Here is a 13,641-nt window from a genome sequence, read left to right as displayed (position 1 = left end):
TCTGGAATAAGTACAGGTTATCAGCTGATTTTCGTGTAGTGTCTTCAGCTTTGTTCATGAAAACATTGTTCTCTGTGCCGTTTCTTATATATGTTTATGCTAACCAGACCCTCATTTCCTTAGCCTTGTGCATGCTCTCGAAGAGGCATTTTCGGGGAGAAACCGGGTTTCACTATATTTTTCAGATATGCCATGCTTGTGCTGCAAGAATCTGGTAAAATTTGGTTTTACCCAAAGGCCAAGGGCTCTATGTTTGAGCCGTAGAACTGCACAAGTCTAATGAATGCCAAAGATGGTCCTTGCACAAAATTTTGCTTGCATTTCTTTTTTTAATGAATGAAATGCATTATATGGCTGCATTTTCTCTTTTTGTAGTCTGCTCTGCTCACAATTTTTTTCTAAATTTGATGGTTGTTATTTTTGTTATTGAGGTTGCCTTTTCTGCAGCCACTAGGGACCTCAGGCTCTTGGAGACCAGGTATACATATAATATTGGAAAAATGTTACGCTCACAGGGCAGGCCTTATACTTTATGTGTCTTTTGAGACATATTTAAAACCACTTTTCTCAGCAACTCCAACAAGTAGGTCATTCGGGTTTGTTTTATTTTATTGCCTATTCTGTTGTCCTTTAACTGAACTGGAATTTTGGTTTTCTGCAAATATTCACAGTTTTGTAAAGCTTTTCTCAAAACTGTAACTCTTTCTTGAGTTTTCAAAGCATATAACTGCTGTGGAAAAAAATTACTGCATAGATCTGTACCATTCTATTTCATTAGCTTTGTATCTTTGTGCAAATAAAGCTGGAAAAGAAATTATCCTTATTTCTTTTCTTGTTTTTTTTTATTATTGGGTGAAATGTAAGAAGAAATGATATGTTGAGAAGTTCAAAGACAAAACAAATATTTGCACCAGTTTTTTTGGCAAAAAGAAACCTGCACTGAAACATCTGTTTAGTAGCCATTAGCCATGTGGTCAGTACCGTTGTCAGTTTTATGGTTCTTTGCTTGTCAATTCGCTTCTTTGGCCGCCTTGGTGACCTGTTGTGCACCTCTCCCAGTAAAGTACTTCTGACGGTGGTCCACCTGACGCAAACATTTCAGAATGTAAAAGTGGAAAAGCATGATGGTCATTGAATAATGTTAACATAGGTTTCAGTATTTGAGACTGATAAAGGGTAAAAAAAAAATTGGTGTTTTTTAAGTTTCAGCTTATCTTGTATACCTTTATGAAAACACTGAAGACAAATGCAACCTGGTCTGTGTCAATAGTTATGGCATTCTGATGAAAAAGATGCTACTTTCAGCAAAAACACCACTTTTATCAGCTTGAAAAGGCCAAAAATGAAATACAGATGTTGCAGCCAGCAGCTGTTTCATAAGTTAACGGGATGCATTGACACGGTTTTTTTTTGGCGTGGATTTGAGAGGCTATGCTACATTGCCTTGCACTTGGAAAAGTTAGTGACGGAGTTCTTTAATGTAGATGTTGCAAGTTTGAACTGAGTGGCAGGAAAATTTTTGAATTCATTTTTCTCAGCAGTAAATACGTCTTTTGCTGGTGGACAAACATTCAACATACCTATAAAGAGCCATGAAATCGATTATAACTGAGAATGAAAATTGTTTACAATTCTCCTTAGCGTCCATTCAACACGATTGGGTGATCATGGTTGCACCATTAAAGTCGCTGTTCAAGCCATCTGTATTCTATGCAAATTTATGAGGAAAACTATGGCAGGCAATGATTTTGGTGGTGATTGTCTGTTTTCAGTATGAATGGATTATGGCGGAGGTCATCTTTTGTTGCAAGAAGATGCATATGGTTTTCAATAATATATTAGCTGCTCCTTGCTTCATGCTGCAACCTGTGCTCCACGGCTGCATAATCAGAACTTTTACTTTTTTTTATTGCATTTGTTATCAAATAATTTGCTTGATTCAAATTAGTTTATCAGACACCAGCAGCATATATGCCAGTGCGTTTTTGAGAGCATAAATACATTGTCATGAAACAGCAGTATCATGCATATATATTTGCCTTTTTTTTCCTGCAGATTATAGAGAATGTCAAGTTGGCTGCAGAGCACAAGGTCTGTCTGCACTGTTCACATTGTTGTCACTTGATAGCATGCTAAAATTGTGGTAACATTTTTGAAGTGTACTCTGTGCCTACCACTTCTTCATCTTTGCTTGCTTGAAATTATTTTTTTTTCAGACTTTGGACATTCTGTTTCTGGTGATGCTGCACAAGTTCTTGCCAAAACCCGAAGCCAAGTCTGTGGAGAGCCTGCTTCGCAAGAAAGTGCGCAGTGGCCACTTCACAGGAAGCCTTCTTGACCGGACCTTCGACTCGCACCCTCAGGTGAATTGCATTTAAAGGTTGCTATAACTTAGGAATGCTATCAGTTATCCTGATTCGTTAGATTGATATCAATTGCTATACTGCTGCATTTTATAAATATTCGCTAAGGGCTCCACCATTAGCAATGTGCAGGTACACCGAAAATGAAGGTACACAGTGCATATATCCACAATAAAGAACAGACTCATGTTCCTCTTGTTGAATTGGGAAGGGAGTAGCTCCTATTGACTCCATCAGTGATGAGAAAGGGAAGCACAAGTGAGCGCTATTTTTTGCAGCTAAACAGAGCTCTCGAAGTACCTTTAAATGCCCCCTTTGGCTATGCATGCAGCTTATAATGGCATCAGCAGGCTATTGCTGCACTGGCTATGTTCTTGAAATGTGCTCAGTGGGGGCTCAAGGCCTGCTTGCTGCTGAGGGAAGCATGAATCATTATGAAGGTTTCACACTTAAGACTCATGGCAAGTAGGGGTTACAGCAATGGTAGTCTGCGATTGGAGTCAGTCCTAGACAATGCCACCATCAGTGGCGGGTGCTTTTATCAGAAGTTTCCATGCCCCAGCACAAAGTGACAGCACTAGCATAGCAATGCACCAGCGGTGGTGATTGCAGGCTCTTGTATTGGCGCTGACACACACCCTTTTTGTGGCATAGCATGCTTTGGACTTCGCTTTGGCTCTGGTTGAAGAAGTGCACTCCCGTCGACAGCGCTCTGGGGGGGGGGGTTCACCCAGAAGGTCACCACAGTGCTGCTGTTTGAGTTGGAGCAGTTCCTATTAGGGACTCTGTTCTAAAATACCAGAAGCAAACCTTCAGATGAGGTATAGACAAGCAGTTATTCTTTTCTCAGTGCAATGGAGATTACGTGTGTTGAAACAAACTTGTCCCATGTGGTAGAATGTTGCTCAACCGCCTTCCTTTCCATCTTTCCAGGTGATGAAAGTGTACAGTCGCACCATGATGCACCTGGCTCAGGTGTTGCTGTGGTGTCCCGAGCCACAGGTCCTCAAGTTTGGGGAACGAATGTACCAACGCATGTTTGTCTGCTATGAAGGCACCGCCAGAGAGGCATGCATCATTACCTTCTTCGTGAACTAAGCGTTTATGCCAATTATTTCTGTCTTATTTTTGCATGTAGTTTTCAAAGAATTTCATTTCTACGTAAAATGAAGCCATAGACTGTGAGGCTTAGTTCATTTTGTGCGTCCAGACTTTTAACATTCATAAAAGCAAAACAAAGCTACATAGAGTTCACAATTTTGTTTGTTTTTTGTGGCTTTTGTTTATAATGATTGTTTCAAACTTCAGGAGGTGGTACTGAACCTTGTGACCCACTTTGGCAGTGGAGTCACTGCCCAGATGGATGCTGCCTTTGAGTGTGCATTGGAGCTTGTTCGCCAGCACACAAACCTCATGGCTCCATATGGTGGTTTCTTCAAGGTTGGCAGTGTTTTGGCATGTCTTCTATGAGTGTCTATGTCAGCTGTGATGCTGATTCATCCATGGACTTATCAGTAATGACTTGGAAGGAGAATCATATGAGATAACATATAGGCACCCTTCATTTTGCCCATCCTTCCTTCAGTGCGCTAAGGTTATCTCTAGTATGTTGCGTAGTTAAAGCATATTTGAAAACCTAAGTGGCGAAGTGGCTTTGAGCTAGATTGATTAAACTCCCTTTTTTTTTTTTCGTACCTAAATTTTTAAATATTGTTTCAAAATTTTTGTAGGAAAGTTTTAAAAGAGTGCACACATGTGGCACAACATCTGAAACCATTGCACAAAAGGTTGTAGCGCTTCATTCTGACTGGTAGAATTGTTCGTTTCATTTTATTAGCTTCCTTGTTATAGCTGCTTTCCAGATTAGTCTTGCGTTGCATGATTGCCAACAGTGTTTTACTTCGAGTTACGTTATACTGCTTAGCTTTCATGCATTTTTGTTTCTAGCTTGAGTTGAAATGTCCTAGTAATGCTGTATACTTATAAACATTTGAGTCGCTTGTAGACTGTTGCCAAAACAGCTGCACAATTTTTTAGTTGTTCTGAAGCCGAGTGCATGTCGAGAGTGTGGATGCTTTTGAAATAATATTTTTAAGATAGGCTTTGAGTGGCTCATTAGATTCCGGCATACTGGGTTATGAGCCATCTAATTATTATTCCCTTCTGAGGAGATATCCAGTTGCTAGCAAGTGATCAAGTCTTATAGTACATCAATGCATTATGAAAGCAGTAACACAAAGAAGCAGCTGTTGACCCCATGAAAAAGAGCGAGGTTAACAAAAGTAGAATGCATTCCATACATGTTTTCAGGTAGTACTAAGAGCATTAGAAGAGACTAAGTTTTTTTTTTTAATGCCTTTTCGCTTTTATTTTCTGCCATAAATGCAGAGCACCCTTGACATACTGCGGAACCTCTCACTGTGTCAGATTCGGACATTGTTCCTCATCATTGCATTAATCGCCTACCGTGGAGGCCGTGAAGGTGCAACATACCAGGTAAGCCTTGCTCAACACTGGCATGGTGCGTCTTCCACCATAAAGCATCGTTCCTGTTGCCCATTGGAATATGCTCTGTTTGTCAAGTAAAATGCATCCAACTTCAATGGCCACTGTACCTTTCTGTTCTGCTGATTTGTATAGTCAGAACTTTGCATAGCTGACAGGAAGGTTTCTCTGCTGGTGTTCTTCCAGCATTACATTTCGATCGTAACTGAAGATTTGTACCTCTGGGTGATGAGTGCATAGCGTATTCTTATCTGCTCAGCCAGCTTTGAGCTGCTCACAGAGGTTGATTAGCATATGTTGACAGTTCTAATGTTGCTTTCTGCAGTAACCGAGGCCTGAAGACTGCTGCCATGAATCTTAGTTTGGCTAATTGGTGTATGGATATTGTGCTTCATGCAGGATGAGCTGCAAATGATGATACGCAAGATGGTGACGAAGTCATGCCCTAGGTGAGTTATTTGTAGCTCATTTCCATTTTTTATGCATACTGTGCCCACAGCACAGCAAAATGGCTCAGATAATTCTATCTGGAAAACTGAGGAATGATTTGGTGTAATGTTGTGGCTTTGGTGGCTATGCTTTGGTGGCCATGAGCTCTTAGATGTGCTAGAAAAGTTTGCGGAACACTTGCAGGTCAAAGCGGATCGGTGTTGTTGCAGCGCTGATGACAGTCAAGGCCATGGCCTCAACCAGGTGAGCTTGATAAATTTACCTTTCATGCTAATTAGACTGAATGTGTTATGTGTGGAATTAAAAGCTAATTATCACTTGTTTATATTTTTTTCCGGATAACTGTTGAAGTCCCAGTGCTCTGTTTTTTTTTTGTGTACACTAGTATGTGTGTGTAGTTGAAATGTTGAATTTTAGTTTACGGTGTTTAGAGCACATCACTTGAGCGTGTGAATTATGCATGTATTGGTGCTGGACTGCCAAGAACATTGCTTGCAGCTGTAATAGCCTTTGCATGAGCTTTTTTCGTTTTATTTTGTTTGCTTTTTTTTACTTGTAATGTCTTTGCAGCTCACTTGCATTTGCAGCATTTTGACTATTACTTATCATTATTAATGGGGTAAGCTGCTCTTAGAAAAAATGTTTTTATTAATAAAGTCAGAACTATGAAACTTCCAGTGAACTTGTGTTTTTGAATGCTGATTCCAAATATGGGGGGCCATTTAATTTTGTGTAGAACTAGTGCTTTTGCACTTATGTAGTTAATGTTATGTAAGGTTTTGGAGAGAAATTGTAAGAAGAATTGGTGCAGGGAATTTACTGAAATGCATGCCATTGGTTTGTCTTGACATCAAAGAATGCAATATGGGTAGAATTATCCTGCCTATCATAAAGCTTCCCGTTTCTGAAGTTGCCACTTCAGAAATCGGAAGAAAAGTGTGTTCCTGTTCCTGGAGTGGCGACCTCAAAACCCTATAACTCGAATTCTGTAGTATGGAAGGGACCACATTTATGGTATCCTAATTTTCTAGTATTATTGTGTGCATTCTATTTGTTTCTAATTTATGTGGAGCTCCTTGCCAGAGCAACGTAGTTTGTGGGCATTTGCTATCTTTGACTTTGAACTAGCCATTTTAAAGCATAAGCATGCTCAGCTGTTTTATCTAGATCTTCCAGAGGCAATAACTAGCTCTTATTTGTGTCTGTTTACTGCCACTTTTTTGGCATTGGCGTAGCTAGACTAGCAGAAAACAATTGTGCGGGCACAATAATCACTGTGGCATGCTATGTCAGGAAAACTGGGTTGTGCCGACAGAACTTTCCAGGAGATGAGGAGTCGCCAGTGTGTGAATGTCCACTGTTGCGCGCAGTGAACTGTGCATGCACGCACGCACACACATGCGTTTATGTTGACTGCATTGTTGCTGGGCCTTCTCTACACAGTCATATTGCGACTGTGCAACTTCATTCCAGCGTTTGAAGCCTTTGGATGGTTATTAGTTATTGGGACAGGAGTTTGCATCCAGAGCTTTAATTAGAAGACATCTCCTATGGGGGGATGGCTGCCCTTGGCCAAGGCGGCAAACCTCATAGAATTTTGTCTGCAGCAGGGTTCCATGTGATACTTAAGTCGATCTCCATTGTGGCTCATGCATCACTCCCTTACCCCTCTGATGGACATCACAATCTACCTTTTACTGTGTGGGCGTCCCAAAGGGCGGAGGTGGGATGGCCGTGATAGGAAGCAACAAACGCTTTTTAATGACTGAGGGAAGACGAGCACTGCCGTGCAAGAGGCGCAGCATCACGTAAACTTGCAGTGATGATGATGACGGAGACTTCTGATGTCGGGTCTGCAAAAAAGTTCCAGCAACCCCTATGATTGAATCACACATTTACACTCTGCATAATGGTTGGCAGTTACGTCCTTTACATTGTGTGTGTGTGTGGGTTGTTTTCATCTTTATTTTCATGCAGCAAAAAGTGTCACCATTTCATTTATTAATCATATAGAGGGTTTTTGAGGGGTTGTGCATGTATATGCAGCTGCAAGAATCTCTTTTACAGTCATGCTGTTTGCACTGCCTGCATCATTTGTTTTTCTGCTGTATTTCCTCTTGCCGTTCTTCTCTGTTTCTGCTGCATTTAACCAGAATCATCATATTTTTCCTTCTCTTTACTGCTGGAACTGCACTGTAGCATAGACGCTCTTGTGCCATGCATTGTCAGAGCATGTTGAAGAATCCCAGGTCCCATGTGGTAAAAATTCATCCAGAGCCCTGCACTACGACTTCTTTTTTACTTCTTTCACCTGCTCCTTCATCCCTTTCTTGAATGGCCTGGTTTGGGTGTCCATCCCCGAGTGAGACAGCATTGTGCCTTTCCTTTCCTCATAACCAATTATTATTACTATTATCAGTAGTTTGCTTTTCATTTAGCGCTCTTATTTGTACTGTTTTACAGTTTGTTGAGGTGAATGATTCACATGATGTTACTCGTGTGTGCCCTTGGCCGGTGCTAGAGAATAACAGTTAGGTTAGGACCTTACTTTGCTGAAACCACTTTCGAATGTTTTTACCTGACAGGGGAATCAGGGTCAGCGACACGCTTCAGCTGTCGGCATCATCTTCAACGAGCAATGCCACACCTGCCGAACTGATTCGCTCTGCGGTTGACCTTCTTGAGCTTGTGAGGGCATCGACATCTAGCTGGCCGCAAGCCATGTCCCTCTTCTACGATGAGCTCAGCCGTATTGTCGTCCATGGAGAGCTGGGCCAGAGCATTGAGGTACAGGCATCTGCTGCAGCTACCCATAGCATTGAGCTGTAACTTCTTGCATTTTTTAAAGGCGTAACTTTTTATTAGTCAGCCGTTTCTTTCATAAAAGGGGGTTCTTACTTGCTTTGGCTAGAATGAATCAGAAGCAGGTGAAGCCTGGAGTGGTGCCAGATTGAAAAAAATAATTTTCAGAATGGCTGCGGCAGTCGCACTATCTGTTGCTGTGGTGGTATAACTCTGATAATGGAATTGATGGAAGGGCAGTCTGCGGTGAACTATAGGGGAGAGAGAGTTTATCTCTAGCAAAAAAAAAAAATGCGACCTCATTCCTGTTGAGGAAAAATGTTTGGTTTGGCTCAGCATCAATGCAGACATTGTCCATACCCAGCTTATTCTAGCTAAGTTGGATAAGCACTCCACCCGAGTGAAGTAACAGTGAAACTCAAGCTTGAACAAGCCAGCAGTTTAACCTTGAGCAAATTTTTACTTGACCCTCTGAGCAGCACAGCAGTCGGTATGTTTGTTCCTATCAAATAAGCCGCCTTCAATTTTATTCCAGACATTTTGAAGATTTTGGTGCTGGACATTTAAAATAAAGGAATGCAATTTCTTTGCAAGTTAGGGTGGAAAAACCGGATTTTCAGCTTGATTTGCTATGTTGTAGTTGATTTTTTTATAATAAGGAAAATGTTGCTGAGTGTGCCTTCTCTTGCTGAGAATAGCTCTGAATTGACTGTTGAAGCTGTGATATATTTTATGAATTAAGGAAATAGTGAATGACAGTTTGTCTCGGCATATAGCAGCACATGGGTATTGAAGCTTAGTTTGTGTTACTTTTTACTTCACCAGTGCTAGTTTAATGCTCTATTGTTGGTAGTACATATTCTTATGTTTGGTTCATCTTCACTGAAATGCCTATTGGAAACCTCACTTTACAGTCCTGGATCAGCGATACCATCATCACAGACTTCCAGGATGATTATATCGTGGATGTGACACCGGACGATCAGGAGCAAATGTGAGTTTTTCTGAGCAGTGCACATGTCAAGGCATTTGTATCGTTGTATGGGAGATGCCAGAAATCTATGGGAGACAGCTGTCTTGTATTAGCTCAAAACTCCTTACTAGTACAGAAGCCTGCATTTTCCAGCAACCTTATAATAATTAGTAAAAATTTATGTTTGTATCACCTTTCTTTAATACCAGTTTTTGTGTAGAATGTCACCTCGTCATTCATTTTATTTGAAAGTGCTTTTAGTGTTGTTACACAGACACTTTCAATCATGATCGAGTCGTTCAGGAATGAACTTAATGCAGATCCGGTGTTGCTACATGACCAATTCAGTTGTGATTGAACCTGATCGTGCTCAACCACAAGCTGATTCCTAAAGAGTGAGTGAGATTTTCGATCCTGGCCGAGAGCTTCTGGCCTGGTGCTCAGGAAGCAATCAAATTCAAATTTAAAGACAGATTGCCCATCAGCCTAGGCAGTAGTAAACAAATGAGCACCCATACGCATGGGCCAGTAATATGTAACGTGCTTGGTGCACGTTTGTGAGGGAACCTGCTGCAGTTGTGATTTTTGATCAGAATTGGTTTTGTTTACATTTACTTGATTACACACCCGTTTGTTTGCCAACATTTTTATGACTATGTACTGTGGAGCACCACCTGACCAACTTATCATTTGGGACTGAGTGGGAACATGTAGCAGTGGTGCATTTTGAGCACGCTCGAAACAAATCAGGATTGGGCTCGATTAAGATCGGAAGTTTCCACGTGGCAGCAGTATTATACATGTGTGTTTGTCTGATTTGTCCCGTGAAACCAAGAAATGTATGTCATGTGCCAGCTGTGGAAAAAGGGATTCTGTACCTGTCACTTGCAAACTTAGCTGTGGAAAAAGCCAGCTGAGCCATCTGATGGACTAGTGTCACCCACTGCCAGAAAAGAACGGAGTGTGGAACGCTGCTGCTCATATTTCTGATCCCAACGGTTTCTTTATTTTCCTGGTAGATGAAAACTTGCATCAGCTGGTCTCCCACCACACTCGGGTTTGCAAATGTCATGTTATCAGTGTGCAGTGGTGTCTGTTGGTCCTGTTGGTGTGGTAAATCATAAGGAGCGCGCATTTTTGCCACTTGTGCAATGTGGACGTGCTGCAGCATTGCACCACACCATTTAGATATGCCAACCATGTGCAAAGCCATGTGCTCTTGTTTTTCCAGCGGCCAGCTGATTAAGTAGTAGAGAACAGATGTGAAAGCAAGTAATCTACTATCAAACAAGACGTTGATGTATTTTAAGTGAGTACAGGTTTAATTTGCTTCAAATTTCGACTGCATCCTTTATTTGACCTTCAAATACTTAATTTATTCTGAGTTTGCAGGTCTTGTGATGCGAAATTAATGAAAGTGGTTTTGGAGCAGAAGGCCGAGGACAAATGCAAGTATCAAAAAAGGAATAAGTTAAGATACTTTATTGTGTTCAGAATATTTCCATAAAATTAATGAATTGTATAGTAAAAGAAGTGGCAGTAAATAAAACTGCTCTTTGAAATGACAGCCACCACACTCCAGGTATTGAACCAGAAAGGTAAATGAAACTAATTTTGATTAGACAACATGCAAAACTTTCCAGTGGTAATTAGTCATTATAGCTTTGTTCAGGTATGACTTTTACATGAAACAACGCAAAATCTCTGCGTGGGCTATAGATTACGAATATCCAAAGACTTACAAAAAATAGGTACCTAGCTTTGCCTGCATCTTGCAGTATACGCAAAGATGAAGGATGAACCTTGTTATATGGGATCCATGTTGATTGATCACTCCCACAAATACAATGAACTGCATATACACGCAGAACCGAAATTGCAAGCGAGCAATACTACACCTTCAGAGGGCTCATGCAAGGCAGTGAATCTATAATTCAGTCTATCATGAGAATTTTATATATCAACATTACAAAATTAACACCTTGAGTCTCATATGTCTCTTGTACAGGTGCATAATAAAAACATGTCCTGCTGGAGAAAACACGTTATACCGGGTGTTTAATCTAAGATGTTCTGCAGTTTTTCAATATATGCTTTTTGAGTTAGAAGAGTGCTTTTTTCGGCATTGCATTGTCAGCAGTGTAGTGTATCAAAATACAGCTAAGACGCTCTAGCTAGTAGGCTGGTTACCTTATATTGAGTAGATAACTTTTTAACTATGCCGTATTTACACGATTGTAAGTCGACTCGAATGTAAGTCGAACCCCCCCCCCCAAATCACATGTCCGAAAAAAAAAAAAAGTTGACGCGAATGTAAGTCAACCCCCCCAATCGCATGTCCGAAAAAAAAAAAACACCGGTGGAGCGCTTCAAAAACGAAAATTTATTGCATAGATAGGCTATTCATCCTCACTTGAGTCATCTTCAGTGGTACTGCTGTTGTCGTCGTCGCCGCTGCGATCCCACAGCACATCGTCCTCCATGGAAAGCCCGCACTTCCTAAATGACCGCACCACGACATCGCGTGGAACGGCCGCCCAAGCGGAAATCACCCACCCGCACACAGCCGCCAGGGAGGCTTTCTTCACGCGCCCCGTTGGCGTAAGTTCCCGCCCTTCTGCCGCCAGCCACTCGTTGTACTCACGCCGGAGCAAGTCCTTGAATGGCTTGTTAATGCCAACGTCTAGCGGCTGCAGCTGCCCCGTCAGACCGCCGGGAATCACCAGCATATCTGTATCTTCTTTTCGGAGCTCTGCCTTCACTTTCGCGGTAAGGTGGCCGCGAAATGAGTCCAGCACGAGGAGGTTCGGATTGCGATTTTTGAGGGATGCCCCTGGCCTCAAAAGCCACACCCGATAGTACCAATCAATAACTAAGCCGTCCGTCATAAAGCCTTTTTCGTTCACTCGCACAATCACACCTTTCGGGAACATTTCCTTTGGCATAGTTTTTCTTTTGAAGACGATGTACGGTCGGAGCTTTGTGCCATCTGCCAAGCATGATAGCATAACAGTGAACCGAAGTTTCTCATTTCCTGTCGTGAGAAGCTTAACCTCGCGAGCTCCCCTCACGCTCACTGTTGTGTTGCTCGTCATGTCGAAGTAGACGGGAGTCTGGTCCATATTGCCATTTGGCCGAGCAGGTATCGCCGCGTGTCGCGGAGCTTTAGGTAGTGCCTATGGAAGGCGAGAACTTCCTCCTCGTAAGCAGCAGGCAGCTTCTGGCATACACTAGTACGCCGACGAAGAGAGAAGCCAGCCCTCTTCATAAATTTCGAAGCCCAAGCCCTGCTGGCTCTGAAGTCTGTTCGGAGTATTCCAGCTTCCACAGCAAAGACCCGGGCTTGTTGCGTGATCATTTCGCATGCCACTGGAAGGGACCGATCACGTATTTCGGTGACATATGCTGCAAGCTTGACCTCCAGCTCCAGAAAGCGTCCCGACTTCGACCCGCGGAAACCTCTTCGCTTGGAGTCGCAATCGAAAGTTTTGTCTCGCTGCTTCCGCCACTCCCGCACCAACCGTTCAGAAACGTCGAACTTGCGGCCCGCCGCGCAGTTGTTGGTTTCTTCGGCGTAAATGATGGCCTCCCTCTTGAACGCTGCAGTGAATGAGCGCCGAATGCTTTTCGAACCTGGAGAGCTCATGGCGAAGCACGCAGCCGGCAGTCGAGTCAAAAGCACCAACTCCAAGCACCACCAAACAAAAAGTGATCGGTGTCGGGGCGTCGGCTCTTCCAGCAAACATCGGCATTCCCCAGAAGCGCCGCTGTTACGTATTGCGCAACCAACTGAAATAGCGGCTCTTCCATCAGCTAGCGACACTCCTGGCCGCTGGCGCAGACTCCGCGATTGGAACAGTGGGACAGCGGCCCTTCCCGCGAGTGAAGTGAAATGAAATTGGTTTTGGGGGAAAGGAAGTGGCGCAGTATTTGTCTCAAATTGGCGGAAACCCAGTTGTAAGGGAACAGATAAAGGAGGGAGTGAAAGAAGAAAGGAAGAACGAGGTGCGTAGTGAAGGGCTCCCGAATAATTTCGACCACCTGGGGATCTTTAACCTGCTGTACTGACATCGCACAGCACACGGGCGCCTTTGCGTTTCGCTTCCATCGAAACGCTGCCGCCGCGGTCGAGTTGTAACCCGGGTATCCTGTTCAGTAGCACTGAACCATCGCGGTGGGTAACGGTGTGCGCAGTAAAAATAAGAAATGAAAAATCCTGGCCAAAAAGCCCGCGGTATACCTGAATGCTACGTTTGGAGCCGTAGAGCAAACAAAAATTTCTAACATCGCAGTAGCGTCCCTGATAGATTGTTTTTCTTGCTTTTATTGGCAGTTCAAGGTTTCATTTCGATTGTAAGTCGACCCCCCCACTTCGGAATTTTAAATTTCAAAAAAAGGGTCGACTAACAATCGTGTAAATACGGTAACTGTTGGTCTCTTTATTTATTAAGAGGCATGTGGCCCACTGTAAATAATATCTATATCAGTTTTCATAATTTTGGTGACGCAGTTACCCTTGGCACCGTGACCCAACAAATTTTGGCTATT

The 13,641-nt window shown here is 42.6% G+C and overlaps 1 protein-coding gene across 3 annotated transcripts in view; it reads left to right on the top strand.

Moving 5' to 3' along the window:
- The window catches only part of Fancd2 (Fanconi anemia complementation group D2), a 61,294-nt gene that overhangs the window by 16,121 nt on the left and 31,532 nt on the right, over positions 1–13,641 (top strand). For all 3 annotated transcript variants that reach the window (XM_077659787.1, XM_077659786.1, XM_077659788.1), the window contains exons 15-23: positions 2,056–2,091; positions 2,217–2,363; positions 3,297–3,431; positions 3,672–3,803; positions 4,752–4,859; positions 5,268–5,317; positions 5,502–5,561; positions 7,904–8,105; positions 9,035–9,114. In XM_077659787.1, the coding sequence (XP_077515913.1) occupies positions 2,056–2,091; positions 2,217–2,363; positions 3,297–3,431; positions 3,672–3,803; positions 4,752–4,859; positions 5,268–5,317; positions 5,502–5,561; positions 7,904–8,105; positions 9,035–9,114 (950 nt within the window). The remainder of the gene's footprint in view (positions 1–2,055; positions 2,092–2,216; positions 2,364–3,296; positions 3,432–3,671; positions 3,804–4,751; positions 4,860–5,267; positions 5,318–5,501; positions 5,562–7,903; positions 8,106–9,034; positions 9,115–13,641) is intronic.

Source organism: Amblyomma americanum, chromosome 3 (assembly GCF_052857255.1).
Source record: "Amblyomma americanum isolate KBUSLIRL-KWMA chromosome 3, ASM5285725v1, whole genome shotgun sequence".
Taxonomy (NCBI): domain Eukaryota; kingdom Metazoa; phylum Arthropoda; class Arachnida; order Ixodida; family Ixodidae; genus Amblyomma; species Amblyomma americanum.
The sequence above is the reverse complement of the archived record's forward strand: the minus strand, read 5'-3'. Positions and strand labels throughout refer to the sequence as shown.